Source organism: Etheostoma cragini, chromosome 16 (genome assembly GCF_013103735.1).
Source record: "Etheostoma cragini isolate CJK2018 chromosome 16, CSU_Ecrag_1.0, whole genome shotgun sequence".
NCBI classification, from domain to species: domain Eukaryota; kingdom Metazoa; phylum Chordata; class Actinopteri; order Perciformes; family Percidae; genus Etheostoma; species Etheostoma cragini.
This window is the reverse complement of record NC_048422.1, coordinates 3,080,073-3,102,880: the sequence shown is the minus strand read 5'-3', so window position 1 is coordinate 3,102,880 and position 22,808 is coordinate 3,080,073. Positions and strand designations below refer to the sequence as shown.

Genomic DNA, 22,808 nt, shown 5'->3' with positions numbered 1-22,808 from the left:
GTAACACGCGCTTTGTTGTCTCCTTTAGCGTCATATGACATGCGCTTGGCTGTCTCCTGTAGCGTAATGTAACACACATGGTTGTCTCCTTTAGCATAATTTAACACGCGCTTGGTCGTCTCCTTTGTTAGGTTTAGGATTAGCTTGTGGGTGGGCTTACAGTTCCCTGACACGTGGCAATAACGGGATGGTTAAGGACACACGCTGGACATAAACCCCGCTCTCCTGAGTGAAAGTCCTGTGTTTGACTCATCTGCCCTTCCCCCGACCAACCTCCCTACGCTGAATTCCCCCCCTTACATACTACTCGCTAATCCCCCTCTAGATGCTGCTCTCCCCGGTACGTTCTACACACACGCAGAATGGTGCTTATTTTTTGTCGCGTCAGATGCGGACGGGTTAAATATGTTAGCAATTATTCTTTAATAATTTAATTAACTACTTGGAATGTTTTTGGGGATGTTTTTCTGTCTCTTTAGCATTTTGAACATGAAATGCAATACTCTTTAGAAGATGAACTAGCTCTCAGAGTGTAAATCTGTTATTTGTTGCTGCAGAATTGGTTTGTCCATTTTTTGTTATTTTATTTTACAGCTACATTTGTGTACATTTGGCTTCTGATGTGTCTAACACCACACAGATTTCGTGGAAACACACGTTACAGTACAGTGATGGAAACAGGTGTACAGATTTGTTGTTAGTGTAAAAAAAGGAGATGTCTTGTCCTAGATGCAAGTTAGGCGCTCTTGCAGGTTACTGTTGTGTTTACCTTTCCAAGTTGAATCCTCAAGAACGAGATTTCAGATTTGACAAACTCAGGCTACATTTACATTGCTAAAAAAATTATGCAGTTCCCATATACTTTGGCCCTCTGTGATGTTCCCGAGGTCACTGAGAAATTAACCCTTTCAATTTTCTGTTCCAAGTGTCAGTGGGATTCTAGGCCTGACACAGAGCAAGAATAGAGAATAGAGAATTTCTACATTCTTCCAAGTAAAGCATCTGTAAAATATTTAAAAAACATTACTGTAAGCATATTAGATGGGCTACACACAAAACTAGTCCCCTAGCCACATCTCTCAACTTAATACAGAAAAAATCCAGAAGAAAAACACTCAGAAAATAAATATTTCACGAAGTTATTTCTACAGATATGTCTGTGCGTTGTTCTTCGAAAAAACGTTCGAAAAAATCCAAAGAAATGCAAAATACAAAACTTCTCAAATACAAAAACACATCCTCATCACTCACACACATACTTGAAATAACTATATACATACATTTATAGAAATAATAATAATTGATGAAATTGTGAAATGCAATAAGAAGGCCTTATTTTTGCTTTGACACAGCTGCAGCCTTTACAGGGTAAAATGTTCTGGTCAAGACTAGTATCAATTTGTCTTCTTATTGGCTAAGCAGGTAGGCTGGTTACATAACATCTAATTTTAACTGGAAGGAATAGATGTCAATAATACCTCGTTGGTCCTCCCTGAACTCTGCCACAGGATTGGTTTCTATTAGGGCCATCACAGGTTACACTAGACGGATTGGCTGACACGACCTGTCAATCAAATCCTTAGACGTCAGAGAATCTGCCGGTGTGCTCAGTTACACTGTGGCAGACGCGTGGGAGAAGAGAGAAGCGATCAAAACCCAGAAATGATAAACTGTTTAGCTTTCTTTCTGTTGAAAAGATTGTGAGGCGACCAGCTAGTTTTGGATAAAATGGATTGGAAGTTCTTATTCCTTGGATTGTTGGCGATGTAGGAAAAAAAGGTTTTTGGCAATCGTTGACAGCTGTGAAAAAAGACACGAGGAAAAAGTGTGTTGATGTGTGGGCTAAATCGAATCACAAGACTTTAAGCTTTCAAATGGCATCCTGCATGAGCGTGTTCATGAAGATTTAATGCTTGCAATTTATAAAAACATGTATTAGTGGAGAAAACCGCTTCGCTTCAGTGGAGAAAACGTCCCGTCCACGGGAGGAAGTGGCTAAAGAGGAGCGTTTAAAATTCCGAGGACAGTAAGAGATTAGTTAGAAGTTACAATTGTTTTTGTTAAAATCCAGTTGTTTTTTGTAATGCTTCTTGTATTAAAATTGAGGCTCATTCCTGCTATAAAGAAAAAGAGGAGACGGATACTGAAATCCTTCAGAGCAAGTTTGACATGATCCACAATATGGATGGTGAAGTACTAAATGAATGGATCACACAGCAAGATCGGCACTCTTTTAGTTTTAATTTGTTTGTGTTTTGTAGCTTCAGTCTTTTAAGTTTGTTGAAAAGAATCTGCATATCAATCATTTGAATCCTGAACACAACACGTCATTCCTGTTCTGCGTCCATTTTCAATTGGAGACTATTGAAAAATTGTGGATCAGGAACAACACGCATTAGGTGTAAATGGCGTCAGCACCATTTGCTCCAATTCTTAATTAAGAAAAAGATCCACCCCAGAAGTTAAAGAGCCCCTATAAAACTTGTTTTCAGCATCATATTTGTCCTCTTGGGGTCTGCTGAACTAGGTTTACATGCTTTGATGTGCAAAAAACATTATTTGTCTCATAATGTCCATTGCTGCAGCTCCTCTGCCTGAGCTCTTGGCCCGCCTTCCTGAAAAGCCAAGTCTGCTCTGATTGGTCAGCTGGCCAACTCAGTTGGGAATGGTCAACCAAATTCAAACAAGCCATTGGGCAGGCTGTGCTTGCTCAGGCTGCACAATACTTTCTCAATCAGTGGCATCACTAAATGCGGAAATTCAAACAGGAATATGGGCAAGGTGTTTTCAGGGAGGAAAAGACTACATCTACTTCATACACACACAAGCTATACACACTAAAACAAGGGGGGAGTCCAAAAAATGCATAATAATGGCTCTATGAAAGGTCCCTCCACCTAATCCTGTTATGTCAAGCTGTCTTAACGCTACAGATAAGCACTTCCTCTGCAAAGGAAAAATAAGTGGTGTCCATTTGGAGACTTTTGGGACACAGACACCGCTTACATTTATTTATCTCGAATCATAATCGCAACATCTGGCAGATAAATCATTCAGCCCGACCTGGTGGTAGTAATAATAATATTAATAATAATAATAATACCAGGTGTCAATAGAAATGATCAAATGTCATTTAAGTATCCAGGTCTCTAATTTTTGTCTTATAACTTATTGAGGCATTGCTTACATTCTACCTCAGGATATGTCAAATTGCCCAGTTGTTATGAGTTTCAGTATAACTCCACTACAAACGGAGTTAGTCCAAAACCCTATTTATCAACTTCTCACAGGAACAAGCTCCATATTTTTTTTTCAAGTACTGTATCTATTTCAATGTTTGAATTCCTTTCTGAGGTGTCAGCCATTAATCATCCCATTACTTTGACGAGCACTGATTTATAGTGAGAGGTGGCAGCCGCCTCTACGTTCAAATGATTGATACCTTCTGATTGATGACTAAAAAGTCTCCAGATGCTCTGCCGCTTGTTCTTCTTGCCTGTGATCTTCTTTACCACTCTTCTTCCTCCTTTTCTTCCTTCTTGTCTCTTCACGTCTTTTCCGTTCCTTCTCTGCTCATCTCATTTGTCATTTGCTCCCTATTCGCTCTGCCTCCTGCACCTTCCCTCCACCTCCTTGTCTCCCCCCCCCCCCCCCCCCCCCCCCCCCCCCCCCCCCCCCCCCCCCCCCCCCCCCCCCCCCCCCCCCCCCCCCCCCCGCCCCTTCCTTGGATGAACTGTTAACAGAGGTCACGCCCGCTCAGTATAGACCCGCCCACACGCCTCCTGCTCCTCTTCCTCGCCCTCCTCCTGCTCCTTCTGGCACCCCCATGACTTACTCCTCCTCCTCTGATCCCCCACCAGTGTCCCCCAGCCCGGGCGTTGCCCTCCCCTCTGCCCCCCGCGACCTGGTCCTTGTCCTAGTGTCCAGCCGATTTGTCCGACTTAGCTGGCGCCCCCCGGAGGAGACCGGAGGAGCCGTGCAGACCTACGGCATTTACTACTCCCAGGACGGAGTTGAAAGGTAAGAGAAATGTAGTTATTGCGGCAATATTGTAGTGTTGACTATTCGTGCTTTCACTAAATAGTAACACAATGAGAGTTTTGATAAATAATCACCAACAATGTGAGTGAGTTCAGAGAAATACAGTAACGCAGGCTTTAAAGCTACTGATGACGACACTCATTTCACATCACAATATCACAATATCCAAAATTAGGGCTGGGCAATTTGAGAGAAAATGAATGCTCTTTTTCAGGGACATAGAAGTTTTTCTTTTGGAGATTATGGTGAACTAGTGTGTGTTGTAGCAGTTTTGCCATTGAGAATGAGCTAGCATGCTAGCGCTAGCATGCTATGGTTAGCCACCTCGTCTCAGCTAGTGACGTAGAAAGACGTGCAGATGTTGAACAAATCACCCAGAGACTAAAGACAGGGGACATTCAGAAACCGGATCTCAGTCAAAACATCATGGATGTTTTTTTTTTCCAAGTTTGTATGCGTGTGGAAGCACCAAAAACACAAAATAACACCCCAAATCCCCATATTGATTTGTTCATGATATGGGCACTTTAAAATATCGATGTATTGTCCTATTTTTTAAGATAGATTTTTGGGCATTTTAGGCCTTGATCTCCACAGGACATGTAAAGAGATGAAAGGGGAAAGAGAGGGGAATGACATGCAGCAAAGGGCCATAGGACGAAGTCAAACCCATGGCCGCTGCGTCGAGGAGTAAACCTCTATAAATGTGCACCTGATTTAGCAACTGAGCTAACCCGTCCACGCCCAGCTCTACTCTAAAGTACACATGATCATGTTGAGGCGACTTCAAGCAGTGGTTTCCAACCTGCAGGTCGAGGAAACCCACAAACCAATGTGCACCTTTTTAGAGTTTCTTTGGTAAATTAATCAGTTGAAAGAAGTATTTGGTCTGAGCCAGAGTCAACAAAATGTAGTTAAACCTGATGATGGAGCTAGGTCATAAGTCAGAGGATCTTTTGGTCTCTAAAGAAAATCCAGAGTCCTCTTCATCTGAGACAAGACGGGGTGAAAAATGCAGTTGATTCCGAGACGAGAACTTCAAAAGGTGGTCTTGAGACCAAGCCCGATCTTGAGTGCTACATTACTTGAGTAGTAGATAATGTATGCACATTAATCAACATTTCCGTTAGTGTGCCAGTGGGCTAATTTTCAGTAGTTGTAGTCCTAGTTACCCAGCATGAGTCCACCATGGACATTGCTATCCATGGAGCCACAGCGGGAGGGCATTGCAAGCTCCATGTTGTTGACATATAAAGGCACAAAGGACTGACTAGCAGTATGTTTAAGACATTTGATCACAGCTCTGCTGCACACAGCGGCTCTGGAAGTTTGTTGGAAAAAGCTCTGGGTGACACATTGGCGAGTCCCTCGCTGATGTTAAATGGTAACCTCTGACAGTCAAGGCTCCAGCTGAAGGCTTTCACACCCAGGCTTTTAAGTGTTGTTACCTCAGGGACTTGACTGGCCTGCAGTGCTTTAGGGCCCTGAATGGTATGCTGGACCCGAAATGACAAAACATAGAGATTCTGTCTTTCCCAAGAAGGAACAGAGGCAGAAGTTGTGTCAGTTGTAATGACTATGTGAGAAATACTGAGGTTTTTCAGCACTAATAGCAAACGCAAGAAAACAAGAGAGGAATGCTAGGGGGGGGGACTCAGATGGAAACCAAGGACAGATGATAGGTGAAAGGAAGGTGGCGGGAAGGGAGAGTGCAGATGACTTCCATTATAGGAAGCATCTTTCTCTCTACAGACATCTGACTGAAAAGGAGTTTCTACAAGCAAACCATAGAGAGGAAATTGCATGTCCAACACCGTGGAAAAATACCAAGTTAATGTCATTTAGAGAAATTGGTTGATGGGAAAAAAAATGTGATGGAATTTATACATTTGAAAGACACGTTTTGTGCTCGCGCTTTCGGACAGATTTGTTGATGTTGTGGTTGGTGATTGAATCTTGCTTTGCCAGGCCTTCTTCCACAGCACTGCGGGGTAGGGGTCAGGCCAGTCCGCATAGCATTCCTGGATGGGAGGAAAAACCTGTTCTGGTTTATTGGCATTTCTTTAAACCAATTGGCGGAATTTCCGGCGGCACCTGAACAATCCCGGAAAATGAAAACATCGTCGACCTACAGCAGACTAATATTTGAATCGTCAGAGAAGGGTTGAGAAGAAATGGATGAAACTGAAATTCTTCAGAGAGAGGCATGGAAAAAGGATCAAAGTGAGAAAGTTTCTGCTCGTGAGCGAATCACAAGAAACAGCAGAAAGATGACAGGGAATAATGAAAATGGGAGCAGAGGAAGAGCCTCCTTCGGACTGTAGTTTTGTTTGTTTTGGAGCCGACTGACCAACCTCAGACTGTGTCTGAAGGGCAGAGAGAAATCAAACTGTGTGACGGACACGGGCCTGCTGCTTAACTCCACATCCAGCTCGGCCTCTTTGCTTTTTCACTCAGCAGCTCAAAGAGAAGTATGGATTCACAGACCCCGAGAACTCCACTCACCTTTTGTATTTTATTTAACCTTTGTTCCTCCCTGCTGCTGCTGCTGATTGTCATGTTGGTTGATATCACAAATGTCCAACACTTTGCTCCAGAGGCAGATATCTTCATAACTGCTTAACCTGGCATTTAAATGGCAGTGGACAGTCAGTCTGCAGAGGACAAAATGTCCCTTTTAAGCTGTTGTATCCTGATCAAAGGATTGAGATGTACAGTAGTGAGGTATTCTGCAAGGACAGTATTTGATAGTCATATTTTGTCATATATGGTTTACATATAGTTACCTTTTCGTTAACCTTCCTGAAATGGGCAGGCGTCACCATTGCTTGTTGCTCACATTAAACTGGGCTCTTTCCCTGACAGAAGTTGTTTATTTGGTGGGAACCGAATTTTGAAATGCCAATTTATAGGTACAGTTTTTATCCTCCCCTCTAAATGGAGCATCAGTTACAAATCTGGAAGCCAAACCGTGTCTGTGTCGGATGTTCTTTTGTGCTTCTCACTGGATGAAATCAAGTCAAGAAACTGCAGTGACGTCAATGTGAGATAAATACAGTACCTCGACCCAGTGATGGCGTTCTCAAGTCCTGAACTCGGGACTCCAGGATGACTCGAGTCGCTATTCTCGACTTGAGTCGCTATTCTCGACTCCTTTTGGACTGATGACTTGGATTTGGACTCGAGCATTCATCAATCTCAGAAGTTGGAAGAAGTTTCTGACTACTTCTATCTGTAATAGGCAGTTATGGAGGACAAATCACATGTCCAGAGAATAGAGACTCAAGTCATTCTTATCCAGGACTGAAGAACTCCATCACGGGATCTCTGGACTTCTGACTCAATTGCATACTGATGACTTAGACTCACCCTCAAAGATTTATGAAATCAGATTAAAGCAATCAAGGCAATCAGAAGTTTCTGACTACTTTTAATGTGTAATAGGCAGTCATGGTGTACTTCAGTTCCGGCGTTGGACTCGAGTTGCTCAAGGACTCAAGGATTCATGATATCAGACTCAAGCAGTCATGAAATTGAACGCAAAAGTAGGATCAAGTTTCTGACTCCTTTTAATGTGTAACAGGCGGTAATGGAGTGCTTGAGTCCTGGACTCGAACTGGATTCGCTATGCTCTTGACTTGGACTTCTACACTGGGTATTTGAGCCTTGACTGTGACTCAACAGTTGGTGACTTGACTACAACACTGCCTCAACCCATTAATATTTAGTATTAAAGTCATCATTCTTTACCGTGAACTGAGCCGAGAAAGCAGCTGTGTGTACACGAAGCTGCGTTGGAAACATCCTAATCTGTGCAGCTGTCTCTTCAGATGTTTTGTAATCTGAGGATTACTTGCAGTCACTGCGGGTGTAACCAGATTACATCTGATTTCAGATCAGATTATCAGTATTGTTACACAACAAAAACTGGATTAAATGCAGCACTATTAGATTTTCATAATAAACAAAATAGCATTAAATAAATAATAGAGATGAGTAATGTCTCATTAAGAAGATATGGAGACAATAAAAATGATAACAAAATTCTAAAATGTACATGCTATGTGTTGTAGATTTGTAATGAATATAGTTTGGTTCATGACCATTGTGATTTCCTGTGTTAGGGAGCGGTCAGTGAACGTGTCGGAGCCGGAGTCTCTGGATCTGACCGTCTCGAACCTGAAACCAGAGGAGAGCTACAGCTTCAGAGTCATCGCTTACAACGACGTGGGGCCGGGAGAGAGCTCCGCCCCCCTGAGGATCACCACCAAACCTGACCGTAAGACGCACACACACACACACACACACACATACACACACGTTGGACCATCCACCGGTGGAGCTGCTGCTCTGTTCCATACAGTATCTGTGTCATTCTCTGATGCTGGGAGCCAACTTTCATTAGATTACTATTTGGGAGTGAGAATGCGGTCTAACACGCACATGCACACACACACATACACACACACAAATCTGTGTTGTTTGTTTTCTGTATCATATATATTCCTTCATATTTTTTGAATATTTTGTTATACTTTTTTATTATATATAGGCTTTGTTGCAGAGCTACCAGCCAAAATTTGACAATTCAGGCTCTTTTTCAGACTTTTTTTTTTGTAGTTTTTCACCAACACCACCTTACTACTACTACTACTTTTACAATACTTTTGGGGAATTCATGGTCAGTAACCCTCATTTATATAGAGTTATACCTCAAATTTGAGTTAAGACGCAGTAATTTAAATTTATTTTGACTAGTAGTTAAGATCATAGGAATGAAAGTGATCAGTTGTATTTGCAAAGAGCGTTGGATGGAATCCAATTCATATTTTTGTTGTAATTTGGTTAAAAAGAAACCCATGTTTCAGATATAGACATTTTATAAAGGGGTCAGATTTGACCCCGAGGACAACAGGAGGGTTAAAGAAATGCCAATAAAACCAGAGCACATCCCTAGAATGCTGTGTGGACTAGCCAGACCCTCCCCCGCAGCGCTGTGGAGGAAGGTCTGGCAAAGCGAGTCTAATCTGATCTTGAGCTGTCATTATGCCACATGGCAACTTCCGAGCAAATGGACCGCTTCTCTCACCTCTGGCCACACCTACCAGCCCTGCTGAGCAAATAGAAGTGGCAGATCGGGACTCGGTATCAACAGTTGGATCGCATCACGGGGTCAAAAAAACTGATCGGGACATCCCTCATGATAGATTTAAAGCATTCAACTTTCTATACAACCCTTAAATAACAACTTTAAAAACTCTTAGTTCTGAAGATAACGGGCCAGACTCGGTCACTGTGGTAATGGTCTAGCGGTAGCGGTGGAAGGTGAACTAGTAGCAGCATCAGTACCGTGTGTTCTCTGTGTCTCTACAGTCCAGGTTCCAAGCAGGGTGGAGGCTGTCCAGGCTGAGGCTCTGTCTCCCACCTCGGTCCAGGTGAGCTGGGATCCCCCCAGCCAACCAAACGGCCCCATCCTGGGGTACAGACTGCTGTGGACTGAGAGCCCATCGGGCAAGGAACAGGTCAGCACCATCACTCACCGTGTTTCTGTTCATCGATTTCAAATTGCCATTTGAATGAATGCAACTAGCTAATCGCAAATACCATGTTTAATCCAATGTGAACCATATACAGTAGTTAAATGTTTGGGGTTCACAGGGTTTAACATTTTTTCTACTCCTTTTGACATTATTAGAACCACGTATTTTTTATTTTTTTATTTTCACAACAAAAACATTTAAACTGCGCTATATGTGTCACAAAAAGATGTGAAGGACAATTGCTGAAAAACCCTCAAGAGGCTTAAAAAGTGGCAATCTCAATAGAACCAATTTTAACAATTTAAAACATTTACATATTATCATGTAAAGAAACAACAACAACAACAAAAATTCTTTGTGTAAAAAAATTTGAAATTGCATTTAGAGCACAAACCCAAATGGAAAATTCAGACAACTTGGGAGCAACAATTTGACTTCCTGTGTAAACTGTTCTTTAGAAAGCTCAGTGAGGGCTGCTCCATATCGTTGACCCTCTGTATGATACACTAAACTATGTTTGAGTCGTATGCGAGTAGGGAGACCTAATAACACAACTACTATGAGTCTGATAAAAAATATTACAGAAGTGCTGGGGAAATAACCTTTTTTACAGAGCTATAAATGAATAAAGCAATTTGAAGTTGATTCACCTGGCAAACACTAGGAATACTTGCCTGAGCTGTGTCTACAATTTACACAAAATATTAGTCTTAACGCTCGCTTCTGAAGTTGAAAGATAGATTCCACGTTAGACGGGTGGGTGCTAGATGGGTGGGTGCTAGCCCGAGCAACACTACAGTAATTGATACATGGGTACAACATGGAATAGTGCAACATGCAACGTAATTGCAACTCATTTGTTAATCAAGTGCCTGGTTTGTCCTACTATACCGACCACTTTGGCTGTTTTGTACTTATGGCACTAATGTGAGGTTTCCAGAATAAAGAGTCATCTATATAACGCAGATATATATTCTATATTTCTGTGTGAAAAAACATTAGTTTTTTTCAAGATAAAAGCTGGAAGAAGTTTACACATAACAGATTTTTTATAGAAATGTCCTATTTTCAGGGGACTTTCCATTTATTTGTTATTACTTTATTTAACATGACGGTAGAAGGTGTAATGTGTAGATGCTCATGTTGACCCGAGGCAGATCAGTTTACAGGAAAGTGCTGATATTTTTCATTGAAATTGTTTTGGTATCACAACTTTAGCTGTTGTCTTTTGACTGTTCCATGCTGAGTAAAGAAAAACATGGGGGCGGCCTCCAATGCTCCATGAAATGTGTTGTTGGTTACACAGTGAGTATTCAACATTAGCTAAACTAGAAACGCAAATCAAATCGTAATCACAATATCTGGCAGAAAAATCACAATTAGATTTCTTCCCCCAAATCGTTGGGCCCTAATGCGAAGGAAGTAATATCAATAGATATATAAAATAGATAATATCAATAAATGCCTTCTAGAAACATTAAACTTTGATTGGATTTTAAGAATATCGAAGAACTTTTGCACGTTTGATCTCTTCGGATTGTTGCGTAATCGGTTCACAGCTCATGCAATAAACGCCGATGGAAACGTTATTTGACAAATAAATAATGAATTGCGAATACGTTTTAGGTGATTTCAGGGTCACATGGCAATTTCCTGCATGTCTTCCCCTTTCTCTCCCCTTTCATATCTATCCATATCTGCCCTATCCATTAAAGGCCATAAGAAAAATAGTAAAAAGAAAGAAGAAGTTTTAGGTAATTTGCACTTTCTTTGCAGATATGGCAGGTGTCATCAAAGACAGATGTAGGTGGACGAACGAGGAGACAAGAGTCTTTTCAAATTTCATTTAGGAGTTAAATATAGCTGGTGTTTTAGATTGCTTTTATCTGAATCATCAGAGCAGCATAGCAGCGTCATATTAAAGCTTGGTATGTAACTATCAGATGGCACATAACCACATATGCGTACAACATTAATGATTGGGTAGCTGGTGTTCATTTACCTGATGCATAGAAGGATGTTTGCCCCCCAAAAGAGGTTTTAGCAGGACCAAAGGAGAATCACCAGTGGCAGAAAAAGAAAAAAAAAGTGAATGAAAACAGCACTTCCTCTCTGAATGTGTTTTAAAAGCAATTTGCTTAGTTTTATCTCCAGAGTACTTGGCTCTCATGGTGATTTATCTTTTTTTTCCAGTTTCATTTACCCAAGCCTAATGTACATTTTTGTTCATCAAAATGGCAGAATTCACAGATAAATGCCCTGATTTCCGTCAAAGAGGGTAACACAAAATTGGCTTTACTGTACGCGGACCAATCACACTCGCCGCTATATGTTGGTTTGACACAACATGTGGTGGGGGTGGGGGGGGAGGGGTGTCCCCTGCTCCGTCTCTCTCACCTAAAAGAGTACGTTGCAGACACCCTGAGCTGGAGAGTTAATTTTAGCCAGAAAGGAAAGGCAATTTTATTTGTATTTCAGCACATTTCTGCAGCAGTGCAATTCAAAGTGCTTAACATAAAACATCAAAAGACATTTAAAAAATTAGTGTAAATTAATAGAAAATTAAGAACAGTTAATACAAAATGAAAAACAATTCATACAAAATGGAAAACAATTGATCAAAAACAGATTAATTACCAGAATAAAGAATAATAATATAAAGAATCAAATGATATAAAGAATAAAATTCACAGTACAGTGCAGTGCAAAGAATTAAAAGGAAGGTCTTCAGCCTTGATGTAAAGGAGCAGAGCGTTGGCGCCCATCTTCAGTTTACCGAGAGTTTGTTTCAGATATACGGAGCATAGAAACCAAACACTGCTTCCCCCTTTATGGTTCTGGGTCTGGAGATGCCAAGCAGACCTGTTCCTGCTGATCTTAGAGGCCTCTGCGGTTCATAATTCATTAGTAGATCTGATGAAAACTAAGGATCCAGTCTTTGGCTCCGTCACGTTGTATGCTTGCGATGACGTCATCACGTGTCGTGACGTCCAGTGCTAAACAGCTCTGTTGGAGATAAAAGTATCAAAACGGCAATTTTCACACTTTCATGAATTATTAGGGTTTATTGACTTACATAACGTTTTAGCTCAGGTTGTACTGGTTTTAGGGATGTGAAGCCTTTGAAGGTAGTCCAGCAGACATACCAATGTGGGCGCTGACGGACGTTTTCTATTGCAGAGTTCAAAGGGTCGGGATGGAAATAGACCTTCAGCAGCTTTATTTGCATGAAAGTTTTTAGCAAACTTCAGATAATTCTGACAGGTGGATGGAAACAGAGCTACTGTCGGAGTACTCCCTGTCACGACACCCGTCACTTTGTGGAATTTAATGAAGTGTTGTCAATGCATGTCTCAAATCAAATCCCAGAGTGATAGCCAAAGTGTAACCCCACCTTTGTGTGTGTTCAGAGTGTGGAGGTCAACGGACTCAACTACAAGATGGAGGGACTCAATAAGTTCACAGAGTACACAGTTCGAGTTCTGGCGATCAACCGCTACGGACCCGGCACCGCCATAGACACTGTCAGCGTCACCACCCAATCAGATGGTGAGTTCTCCTTAACTTCTTTCTATCTTCAATTTAGTTTTCGTTTCCTATCTCTCAATCATCCAATGTGGTAACTTACATATTTCAGTAAGCAAATGCATTGCTGTTCATTACACGGGGACGTTAATGATCACTTAAGGGGCAACTTTTTTTGTGCTTTTTTTCAATCTGGAAACCCTACTTTCCAATGTTTTTGTGTGTGAGTGACTGATGGGAATTACAGTCTTTGAATTTGGGCTCAGTAATAAGCGAGCACGCCGTGACCAGCAGCTGCAGACCAAATTGATTGACTATTAATGAGAGGAACAAGAAGTGACTTGCCTGGATTTGTTTAAAACAGCTTTATGTCGGATTATGTGGCAAGAATAGGAACAAGTATACCATTTTGTTATTCTTTCAGGGAGAGGGACGGGAGGGGCGTTTTGGGGACTGGTGGGCAGCTCAATAATCCAGGTGACATAAGATTAAAGATTTAGCCACCTGTCCCACCATGTGTTTAAGGACGTAAGAAAGACATGTCCTCACCATAGAAATACCACAAGCCATCTACTTCACTGTGGTATCAACATTGTCTGCCCATAACAGCTGACTATCTATTATTGTACTTTATCTACCTTGTTTTTGAGATGTTCAGTACGAACTTATATCATTCCGTCCAATCAAAACCATATTTAACTCCTCTGATAAGACATTCTCCAGTACATTGAACGTTTTTGCAGCATAGTTGTCCTATAGATATACTTTTTTTCATAATGTTTTCTGTCCGTTTATCTCACTTCAATTTAATTGCTGCAAAATGGGATTGTTAGACAAACTCACACATATATGATAAAAGATCGATAATTGAGCATCTGTATAGATTGTTTTTTCTGGGTCTAAAGGTAAACAGGTAAAAAAAACTAAAGGTAAGTTTTTTAACGTCTTGGTCGCGTTTTTAAAACTTTTGTTGCTTTTTTTTTTGGCGGCCGTTACTTTTGTCAGATTTTTACCCAAAGGTCGATTTTGTCCAAGTTTTATTGTTTTATTGTCACTTTTTTCCGATGTTATTATCGGGATTTTCTGGGCTTTTTCGATTTTTAAATAATAAGAATACGATTTAAAGGTGTGCTAGTAGAGACTGATGCATTCCCTAAACATATGTTATCTCAGTTGTTTGAAGTAAAATTTTATTTCAGAAATGTTTTTAAAACCCCAAATAAGTCACGGGTCAATTTGACCCGAGGGACACAAGATTGTCCCGAAAGTGAAGACCACATAAGGGTTAAATTCTGTAAAATTAAATAAAAACTTTTTTTTTTCTTAAAGGAAACCCACTTTTCTGATGTAGAAACCTTTTGAAATTAGGTCAAATTTGACCCGTGGACAACAGGAGAGTTAATGGTCAAAGAACACTTTACTTGTCTCTTTACTGCCCTTAGCATGTAGCATGCGACAATGTTAACACCGCAGTAGCTTAAAAAAAACAAAGAGACAAAAACACTCCTGTCCTGCCCGGCTGGAGCAGTTGACCAATCAGAGACGGCCGGCTTGAAGTGGCCTAACATTTGGCCAAGAGCAGAAAAAATAGTTGGAAATCTGAACGTAGTCGTGAGGATTTGAAAATCCAACATCACGACATAGGTATGAAAGGAAATATGGAAAACGTAATGATAGGGTAATGTGCGGCATGAACAGATCTGTATTTGGTTGTGGAGAGTGTGGCTCAGACGGCTTTGTTTATTGTTAATGAACTTCCATACACAGACAAAGAGAGAGAAAGAAAATGGAGGCATCCATCCAGCTGCAATCCCACCATAAAAATTATCTGTAACACACACACACACACACAGACACAGACACACAGAGACACACACACAGACAGATGCAGAGTGGCTGTATTGTGAATCTTCCGGCTGTGTCTAAATGATAAGAATGACTCGTGGGTTAATTGAATTCACAATAAAAGTGAGAAAGACACACACACACACACACACACACACACACACACACACACACACACACACACACACACACAGTCAGTGAGCAGCTGAATCAACAGATAAGCAGCTGACAGTTATCCAGGCGTCTGATTGGACAGACACAGAGTTTGTTCAAACTGAAACACTTTACATGTACATGTTACTTTGACAAATGGAGACATTTTTCTTTGTTTGTGCCCTTCGTTTACACGCACACGGAAAATTCTCCTCTGAAAACGAGTCTTTCTAAAAACCTGCGGCCAGAGTGGAGATTTTGGAAATCTACATGAAACTGTAAACTGAGCGGACCGGAGGTTTAGGCAGCGATGGAAGAGAAGAGACAGGAACTTGCTGTTGTTGCTATTTTCAGGATTCTGATTGGCTAACGTGGGCTTGAGCTTCCCGCTACACTTACCACCTACAGGTTTGGCATGTTCTTGACGGCATACATGCACGGGTACGTGTAAATGAACACTTCTGAAAACCAACAGCTGTGCACAAGTTTTTTTTTGAAAGCGGACAGGTTGAAATGTCCGTTATGATAATAGTCGCCCACATGTGAACTCTCCGTTTGAACGTCCCACTCTGTCTCCGTTTCACAGGATAGGACATGTCTGCTGCCACTTCGCCAACATCCTGTCTCCCCCCCCGTCCTCTTTGTCTTTCTGTTGTTCCCTTGTTGCTATCTTCTTTGTTTTCATGTTCTTGCCCTCCATCTATTCTCTTCATCATCTTTTTATTATTCGATCTCTCTCCTTTTGTTTTTACCCGACCTTTTCTTTCTCGTCTTTGTTCTTAAACTTTTCCTCTTCTTTATTTTGGCCAAAATGCCGGACCCCACAACTATAAAAGGCTGTTTAAGGGTTAAGACTTGGTTTTAGGATTAGGGTTAGAATTAGGTTCTGGTTAGGGTGAGGGTAAGGGTTAAGGTTAGGCATTTAGTTAGGGCTAGGGAATGCATTATGTCAAAAACAGGTCCCCACAAAGATAGTGAGTGTGCAGGTATGGATGTGTGCGTGCGTATATGTGTGTGTGTGTCTGTGTGTGCGCGAGTGATGACACCTGTCACGCGTTCGGGCGTGATCTTGTTTCACGCCATTGACACACTCCGATCTTGGAGGCTTAGCGGCGTCTCAGTGTTGATCCGTCTGCTTCCTTTGTGTACTGATGTCATCATCCGGATGATTGATTGACAGCGGGGATCTTACACCAAGCCTAGGCAGCCCAGCACTCAGCAGACACACCGACACTGAGAAAAACAAAAACAAAAACGTTGCGACAACATCAGAAAGAAACAAACTCATTTTAGATGTTTTAGTCCACAACATTCTCCAGCAAATATTTTAGGGCTTTAAAATAACTTCAGCTTTGAGTCATTTCTCCTCAGTCTCACTGACTGGACCCTCAAATCAATGCACCTCACCAACGTCGTGTAATTTAAAAATAGAAACATCGGTTTCTGCCTCTGTTTGGGTGGCAGGAGTGAAAATGAGTAATCCTCCACATTAAGATGCAATACAGGACTTAAACATGGAGATAGTGACAATAGCGTTGAAAGAAATTGGATGTTACAACAACAATGTTTTCTCCTAACTGATGCACAGACTTTTTTAGACATTTTTATACGAAATATCTTGAAAAATGCTGTTTCTCTGAAAACTTGAAGTGGCCATATTATGAAATTTATTTGGAATTTTGGATGTTAATTTGTGTCTGTGGTGCTTTTACATGCATACAAACTTGGAAAATAAAACAGCCATGCTAGCGTTAGCATGTCCCTGTTCTGCAGGTATTCCACACGGTTTCTGAATGTCCTCTGTCTTCAGTCTCCGTGTGAGCTGTTCAACATCTGCACGGCTTTCTACGTCACTAGCCAAGACGAGGTGGCTAACCGTAGCATGCTAGCGCTAGCATGTCCCTGTTCTGCAGGTATTCCACACGGTTTCTGAATGTCCTCTGTCTTCAGTCTCTGTGTGAGCTGTTCAACATCTGCACGGCTTTCTACGTCACTAGCCAAGACGAGGTGGCTAACCGTAGCATGCTAGCGCTAGCATGTCCCTGTTGTGCAGGTATTCCACAAGTGGCGCTTGTCTAGAAGAAGTCCAAACTCAGTCCATACTGACCAAAGCTGGAGAAAGAGTTATCTAGCTGATGGGGTCTTACCGAGCAACTGAGCATGTGCAACTCCCAATAAAAATAGTATAGACATGAGATGTCTCACTCTGTAAATAAAACAGAGACCTAAACAAACAGGGTGAAAACAGGATCTGCAGCAATGTGCAGTACAAAAAAAATATGGTGTTTTTTGAAAATGAAACCATGTAAAACTATTCTTGTACAACCTCAAAATACAATTATGAACCTGAAAATGAGCAGAATTTGGGCGCTTTAAAGGTAACTTTTGGCATTTTTCTACCTGGACCCTATTTTCCCAAGCAGTAACTAAGGAACCGAGAGAATTGTGTTTGAGGCAAAACGGCACCTCTGATTCACTTTTTTAACCAGTTCTCTTTGTGGTCTTTCTATCCTCTACAGGGGATTTTCTATCCAACCTGGTTTCTTTTTTCGGGGTCATTGAGCATTAAATCCAAACTGTTACATCCAAACTTTATCCACTTGATGTCCATAATTCATTACGTTTTTGCTCATTTCTGCCGCTAGCTCCGTGGCTTCTCTGTATTTGATTGCTTCAATTCCGTTTGTTTACGGCAGTGAAGGCACAACTTATCTCTTGATGAGCAACAGCGAGAGCAAGGAGTTTAGAGTGGGAAAGATAGGAATCCTCCCAGTCGAACTAGTCTAATGTGATCAAAGATAGTATAGCGGACAAGATAGATATGTACCGTTTTGCAGAGGAGAATGACACCCCTGGTTTGAGATTTGGCATGTATTTGGGTCTTTTTTGAAGAAATGTATACGAGTTTTAATGTTCATTAGGTTTGTTTTTGCAAATAGCAGAACTGTTTTAGAAAACAAAACTGCTTGTGTAGCATTGCTGTGGGTGTAATATCAATAAATATGACGTTATTATGTTGATTATTGGCATAAGTAAACGTCAGGAGGGCAAAAGCGTCTGGACTTATTTTGAATAAAAATGTATGTATTTTGTCATCTGTATAAGTTACAATGATTATTTCTTCACAGTGTGACTCCCAAGACATATGAGAAGTGTTTTAAAGAGGGGATTGGCTCTGTCTGTGATATCAACACATATCTGTGAGATTCATGTTCCGTTTTATTTATTTGTCTTTAAGGTCCTACAACCATTTTTAACATTCAAGTGACCTCACTGCAGCCCAAATATTCTAATAACCCATTTTGTCCTGAAAGAAATTGTGTTCATATCTTGACTGTAGACAACAGGGTTGATGTTTTACAAGTTTCTTTTACAAAATAAAGCCAGACAGACAATGAATTGTAAATCTCTGAGGGTTTAAGGGACTAATGTGAATCTGTGGTCTGAACTGGACTCTGCCCAGCTGGTTTGTGACCTTCTTGTGGACATGGACTAGGATTCGTTTGTCCTTCTCAGATTGAACCCTCTTGTGGATTTTCTAGAAGCCTAAAATGTGCAGCTTCCTCTGCCCTCTCACCGTTTCCACTGAGTCCAAGTTAAATCTTGGCAGCAGGTTTTTATCTTTGACTGATGAATAACTCCATGCTGTTTTTTTTTTTTATTTGTCTTTGCAGTACCCAGCGCTCCTCCCCACAACATCACCTTAGAGGTTGTCCTGTCCAGGGTGAGTTTACATGTTTTATACTTGGATTTCCTCTTCCCTCTGTCCACATATGTACACCACCTTCTTCATTTAAGGTGATAAGTAAAACAAAAAAGAGTTAAAGGTGTCTGCCACATGCACTTCATGACTTTGTGTTGATGTCTGAAGTTCTACCATGGACTGTACAGTATAACTTGGTTATCGTGGTTACCTGGCTTCAAGCCATTCTAGTGTAGTATAGAAAGCCTGAAGGAAGACTCAGCTCCATTTATGCCAGTTCTCATTAATATTCAACCAGGGAAGCTGCTTGACTCTGATTGGCTAACTGCTAGCCAATAAGAGCCTTGCTATCAGCATCCTTTACCCAGCTCATGAATAGTAATGAGCTCAGGTAAGTGGTCGGATTTCTCCTCTTATTTCATTCCAGTAACTAGAGCTGACCGAAGAGGTAGCAGTTCATCTTCACATTCACCACATAACACTGACACATATGGACCGAACAGATTTAAAAAAACAAAATGCAAGTAAAAACAGTTTTGTGGGGCAGGGCACCTTTAAACCTTTAACTTTATCCACTTGAAACTAATTTGGGATCTTTTTTTTTTTTTACGCTTTGCTTTGTCAAACTGAGAGAGTCTGACCGCTTAACATTCCCAGCCGATTCCCCAGCTTTCTCTCACACATTTAAACTGCAACACTGCCATCACTCAACCGTTGCTCTCTGCTGATCTGGCCTCATTTTACTGATGGATGTGATCTGCAAATGTGTCCATATTCATACATATAGTCCAACTCATTAATTGTCCCTCAGTTTACTGTCCGAGCTGCTGATGTGATTTATGGAACGAAAATAGTGATGAGGACCTATTTTTGTAAATAAAGTACTAGTCTGGTTCGACCTCAGTTTCTTTTACCGGATCGTTCAGGCGCGGCTGAAAGTTCCCCAAATGTCCCTCACCGTCCGCTTTCTTTATGTTGAAAATGAGAGCTCCCAGTGACACTCCTGCTGACACCACAGAATGTATTCCAATGATCCAAGGAGATGGGGTTTCGTGAGTTTAGAAGTCGGCTGCGATGCTGCACATGATCTCGCGGTCTTAGCTCAGAGTCTGTGTGGAACAGCTCAAGTGTGTACAAAACCAAAGAAAATCGATGACTGTTTGATTCTGGTGTCAGAAGATTTAAATAATTACTGAAGGTATCCAGGGAATTATACGGCTGAAGCTGATGGTTAACGCTGTACGTTCAACAAAGAGCTGAGTCATCATTGGTAGGAATCAGAGATCTTTTACAGCCTTTTATCAGCCTGACCTGATGTGCCATTCCTGAGTCTGTAGCTTTTGAGGAGGGGGGGGGGGGCGCAAAGAGCAACATCTGTAGCAGTGTGAATATCAGGGGGTAATTTGTTCCAGAATCTCGGGGCATCAACTGCAAAAGGCCTGATCCCCCCACCGCTTATACCTGGACCTTGGGACTTCTAAAACTCGCTGATTTGAAGACCGCAATGACCGGTTGTGCTCCCGCAAAGTTAAAATTTTTGACAAATACTCAGGGGCGAGACCATTTTAAGCCTTAAAAACAAACAATAAAATCTATTCTGAAACACACCGTGAGCCCATGCGGGGTGTAGAGAGCGGGAGTGATGTGTGCATGTCTAGATGTATTTGTTAAAAATTGAGCAGCAGCATTTTGCACAAGTTGAAGGCGTGAGATGGAGGTCTGATTCAGACCAACATGGAGAGCGTTACAGTAGTCCAACCTGGAACTAATAAAAGCACGAATGTCCTTTTCAGAAAAGGCTTCACTTTAGCCAGCTCAGACTGCAGCCGCCGAGAAAATGACAAATGTTTCCCGCGACTCATTATTTACGTCCATAAACAGGAGGGTCAGATTGTCTGTGGAGAGCTGACCTCATTTAGTTATTGCCCTGCATGTGATTGATATTCCTCTGCTGATTGATCGGGGATGTCAGAGCTGCTTGACAGTTAAAAAGCCTCACGGTACCGGCTCTAAAAGGAGGACCGTTCTTCTTCTTCTTTTTTGGTAAGTAAATGAAAGCTGAATGCCAAACATACTAAAGCAGCAGGGGGTTAGATGTGTAATCCCCCTGGCGATGCCGGTGTCCCCGAGCCCGCCAGCTCCGCACCCTGGCCGCTGACCTCCCCGTGGATGTGGAAGAGAAGAAAAGACGGTTTCCATAACGACGGAGAAGAAAATGTTGTTATTCACTAGTTCCAGCAATAGTGGGAGTATCTTCAAGGGAAAATATATTCCATTTTAATATGCACTGATGTATCAAACAGTGGTGGAGGAAGTACTGAATCTCAGTACTTAAGTAAAAGTACAAATAAACAGAGACATATTTACATTAGTAAAAGTACAAGTAACACAATGACAACCCAACATAAATAAAAGTAAAAAGTACCTGATTTTAAGTGTACTTTAAGTGTTATGTCTCTGTTCGTGGTAGCCTAATTACGTGCTCTAGTCGGGGGGGGGGGGGGGGGGGGGGGGGGGGGGGTGTCCTAATAATCCTGCATAAAGGCATCATTTCCCATCCACACAATCATACAGTTTGATAAAGGACTTATTAGAATAGAAAGTCTTTATTGTCATTTTACACTAGTGCAGTACCTGTGCACCTCTTTACAATGTCAACACGAAATATAAAGGAATAGAAATATAAGTAGTGCAGAAGAAGAAAAAAGAGAAGGGGGGGGAACATGGTGCACAGTTTCTGAGAGCAACTATATACATATATTAAATAGTAAAGATAAAGGGTTTTTATACACATTATGCAACTAATATAGTTATTGGTGTATCTAAAGTCTTGATTTTTAAATATTGCACAGTAGTGAAATGAAATGATTAAATATTAAATATTGCACTATAGTGAAATGAAATGGTTAAATAGGAAATAATAAAAATTGCACAATTCATCCATTCATACAGGAAAGTTACAGTAACATTACAATACAATATAAACGGGCATTACTCAGTTTTATAAACTGGTTTTCAGCAGGTTGCTGTTCTGCAGAAACATAAAACATTGAACATGGTCACAGCACGTTGGGACAAACATTTGTACAGGACATCGATGTGGACTGGACAACCAAAACAACAATACAGTTTTGGCACATAAGGACAGAGATTATACAAGACGTTAGCTAGGCAGGACAAACACAAATTTACTGTAAAAGGAACTGCTTGTTTGTCTTTTTGAGAAATGTGATTATGTGATGTGTGATGTCACTCCAAATCTCGGTGTATGTATAAAGTAGGTGGGACGAAGAAAGTCCGGGGGCCGAGGGTAGGCTGTGAAGTGAAGTCATTTGTGAGTTCAGAGTGGTTTTGGCTTTTGGGAATAAGTCTGTTCCGTGCTCTGATGCACCTGTAGCGCCTTTCTCAGGGCAACAGGTCGACCAGATCAGAGCCTGGGGGGGTGGGAGCTGTACTTGGTGATGTGTTATGCTCTGCTGAGACAGCGGGAGGTGTGCGTGTCCATCAGGTAGGGGAGAGGGTATATCTTCCAACCCTCTGCAGCCTCTCCCTGCCACGGTGCAGCTGCCGTACCAGACTGTGATACAGTAGGTCAGCAGGCTCTCATTGGATGAGCGGTAGAAGGTCAGCAGCAGGTCGGAGTCCAGATTCCTGAGGACCCTCAGGGTGTCTAGTTGTTTCTGGACCTTCTTGATGACGGCTATGATGTTGTCTGTCCAGGAGATGTCAGCGGAAATAGGAACAGAGAGAAACCAGAAGGTGTGGACTCTCTCCACACACTCGCCCTTGGTGCCCAGTGGGGGTTGGTCTCCTTGGTTTTCTTGGTGTTCAGAGCCAAGTTGTTCTCCGAACAATGGGCTGCCAAGTTCGGGACCTCCTCTCTGTAGGCTGCCTCCTCTCCCTTAGAGATGAGCCCGACCACTGTGGTGTCATCAGCAAACTAGACGATTATGTTGTTGTTGTGGGCTGGACTGCAGAGACAGTACAGGAGGGGGGGGGGG

General features: G+C 41.7%; 1 protein-coding gene across 1 annotated transcript in view; it reads left to right on the top strand.

The window, feature by feature from the left end:
• Window positions 1-22,808, top strand: part of dcc (DCC netrin 1 receptor) — a gene marked incomplete at its 5' end in the record, with an annotated part of 178,856 nt that overhangs the window by 62,458 nt on the left and 93,590 nt on the right. The window contains 5 exons of the mRNA XM_034897161.1: window positions 3,861-4,020; window positions 8,166-8,320; window positions 9,415-9,563; window positions 12,992-13,130; window positions 18,779-18,828. Of these exons, the coding sequence (XP_034753052.1) occupies window positions 3,861-4,020; window positions 8,166-8,320; window positions 9,415-9,563; window positions 12,992-13,130; window positions 18,779-18,828 (653 nt within the window). The remainder of the gene's footprint in view (window positions 1-3,860; window positions 4,021-8,165; window positions 8,321-9,414; window positions 9,564-12,991; window positions 13,131-18,778; window positions 18,829-22,808) is intronic.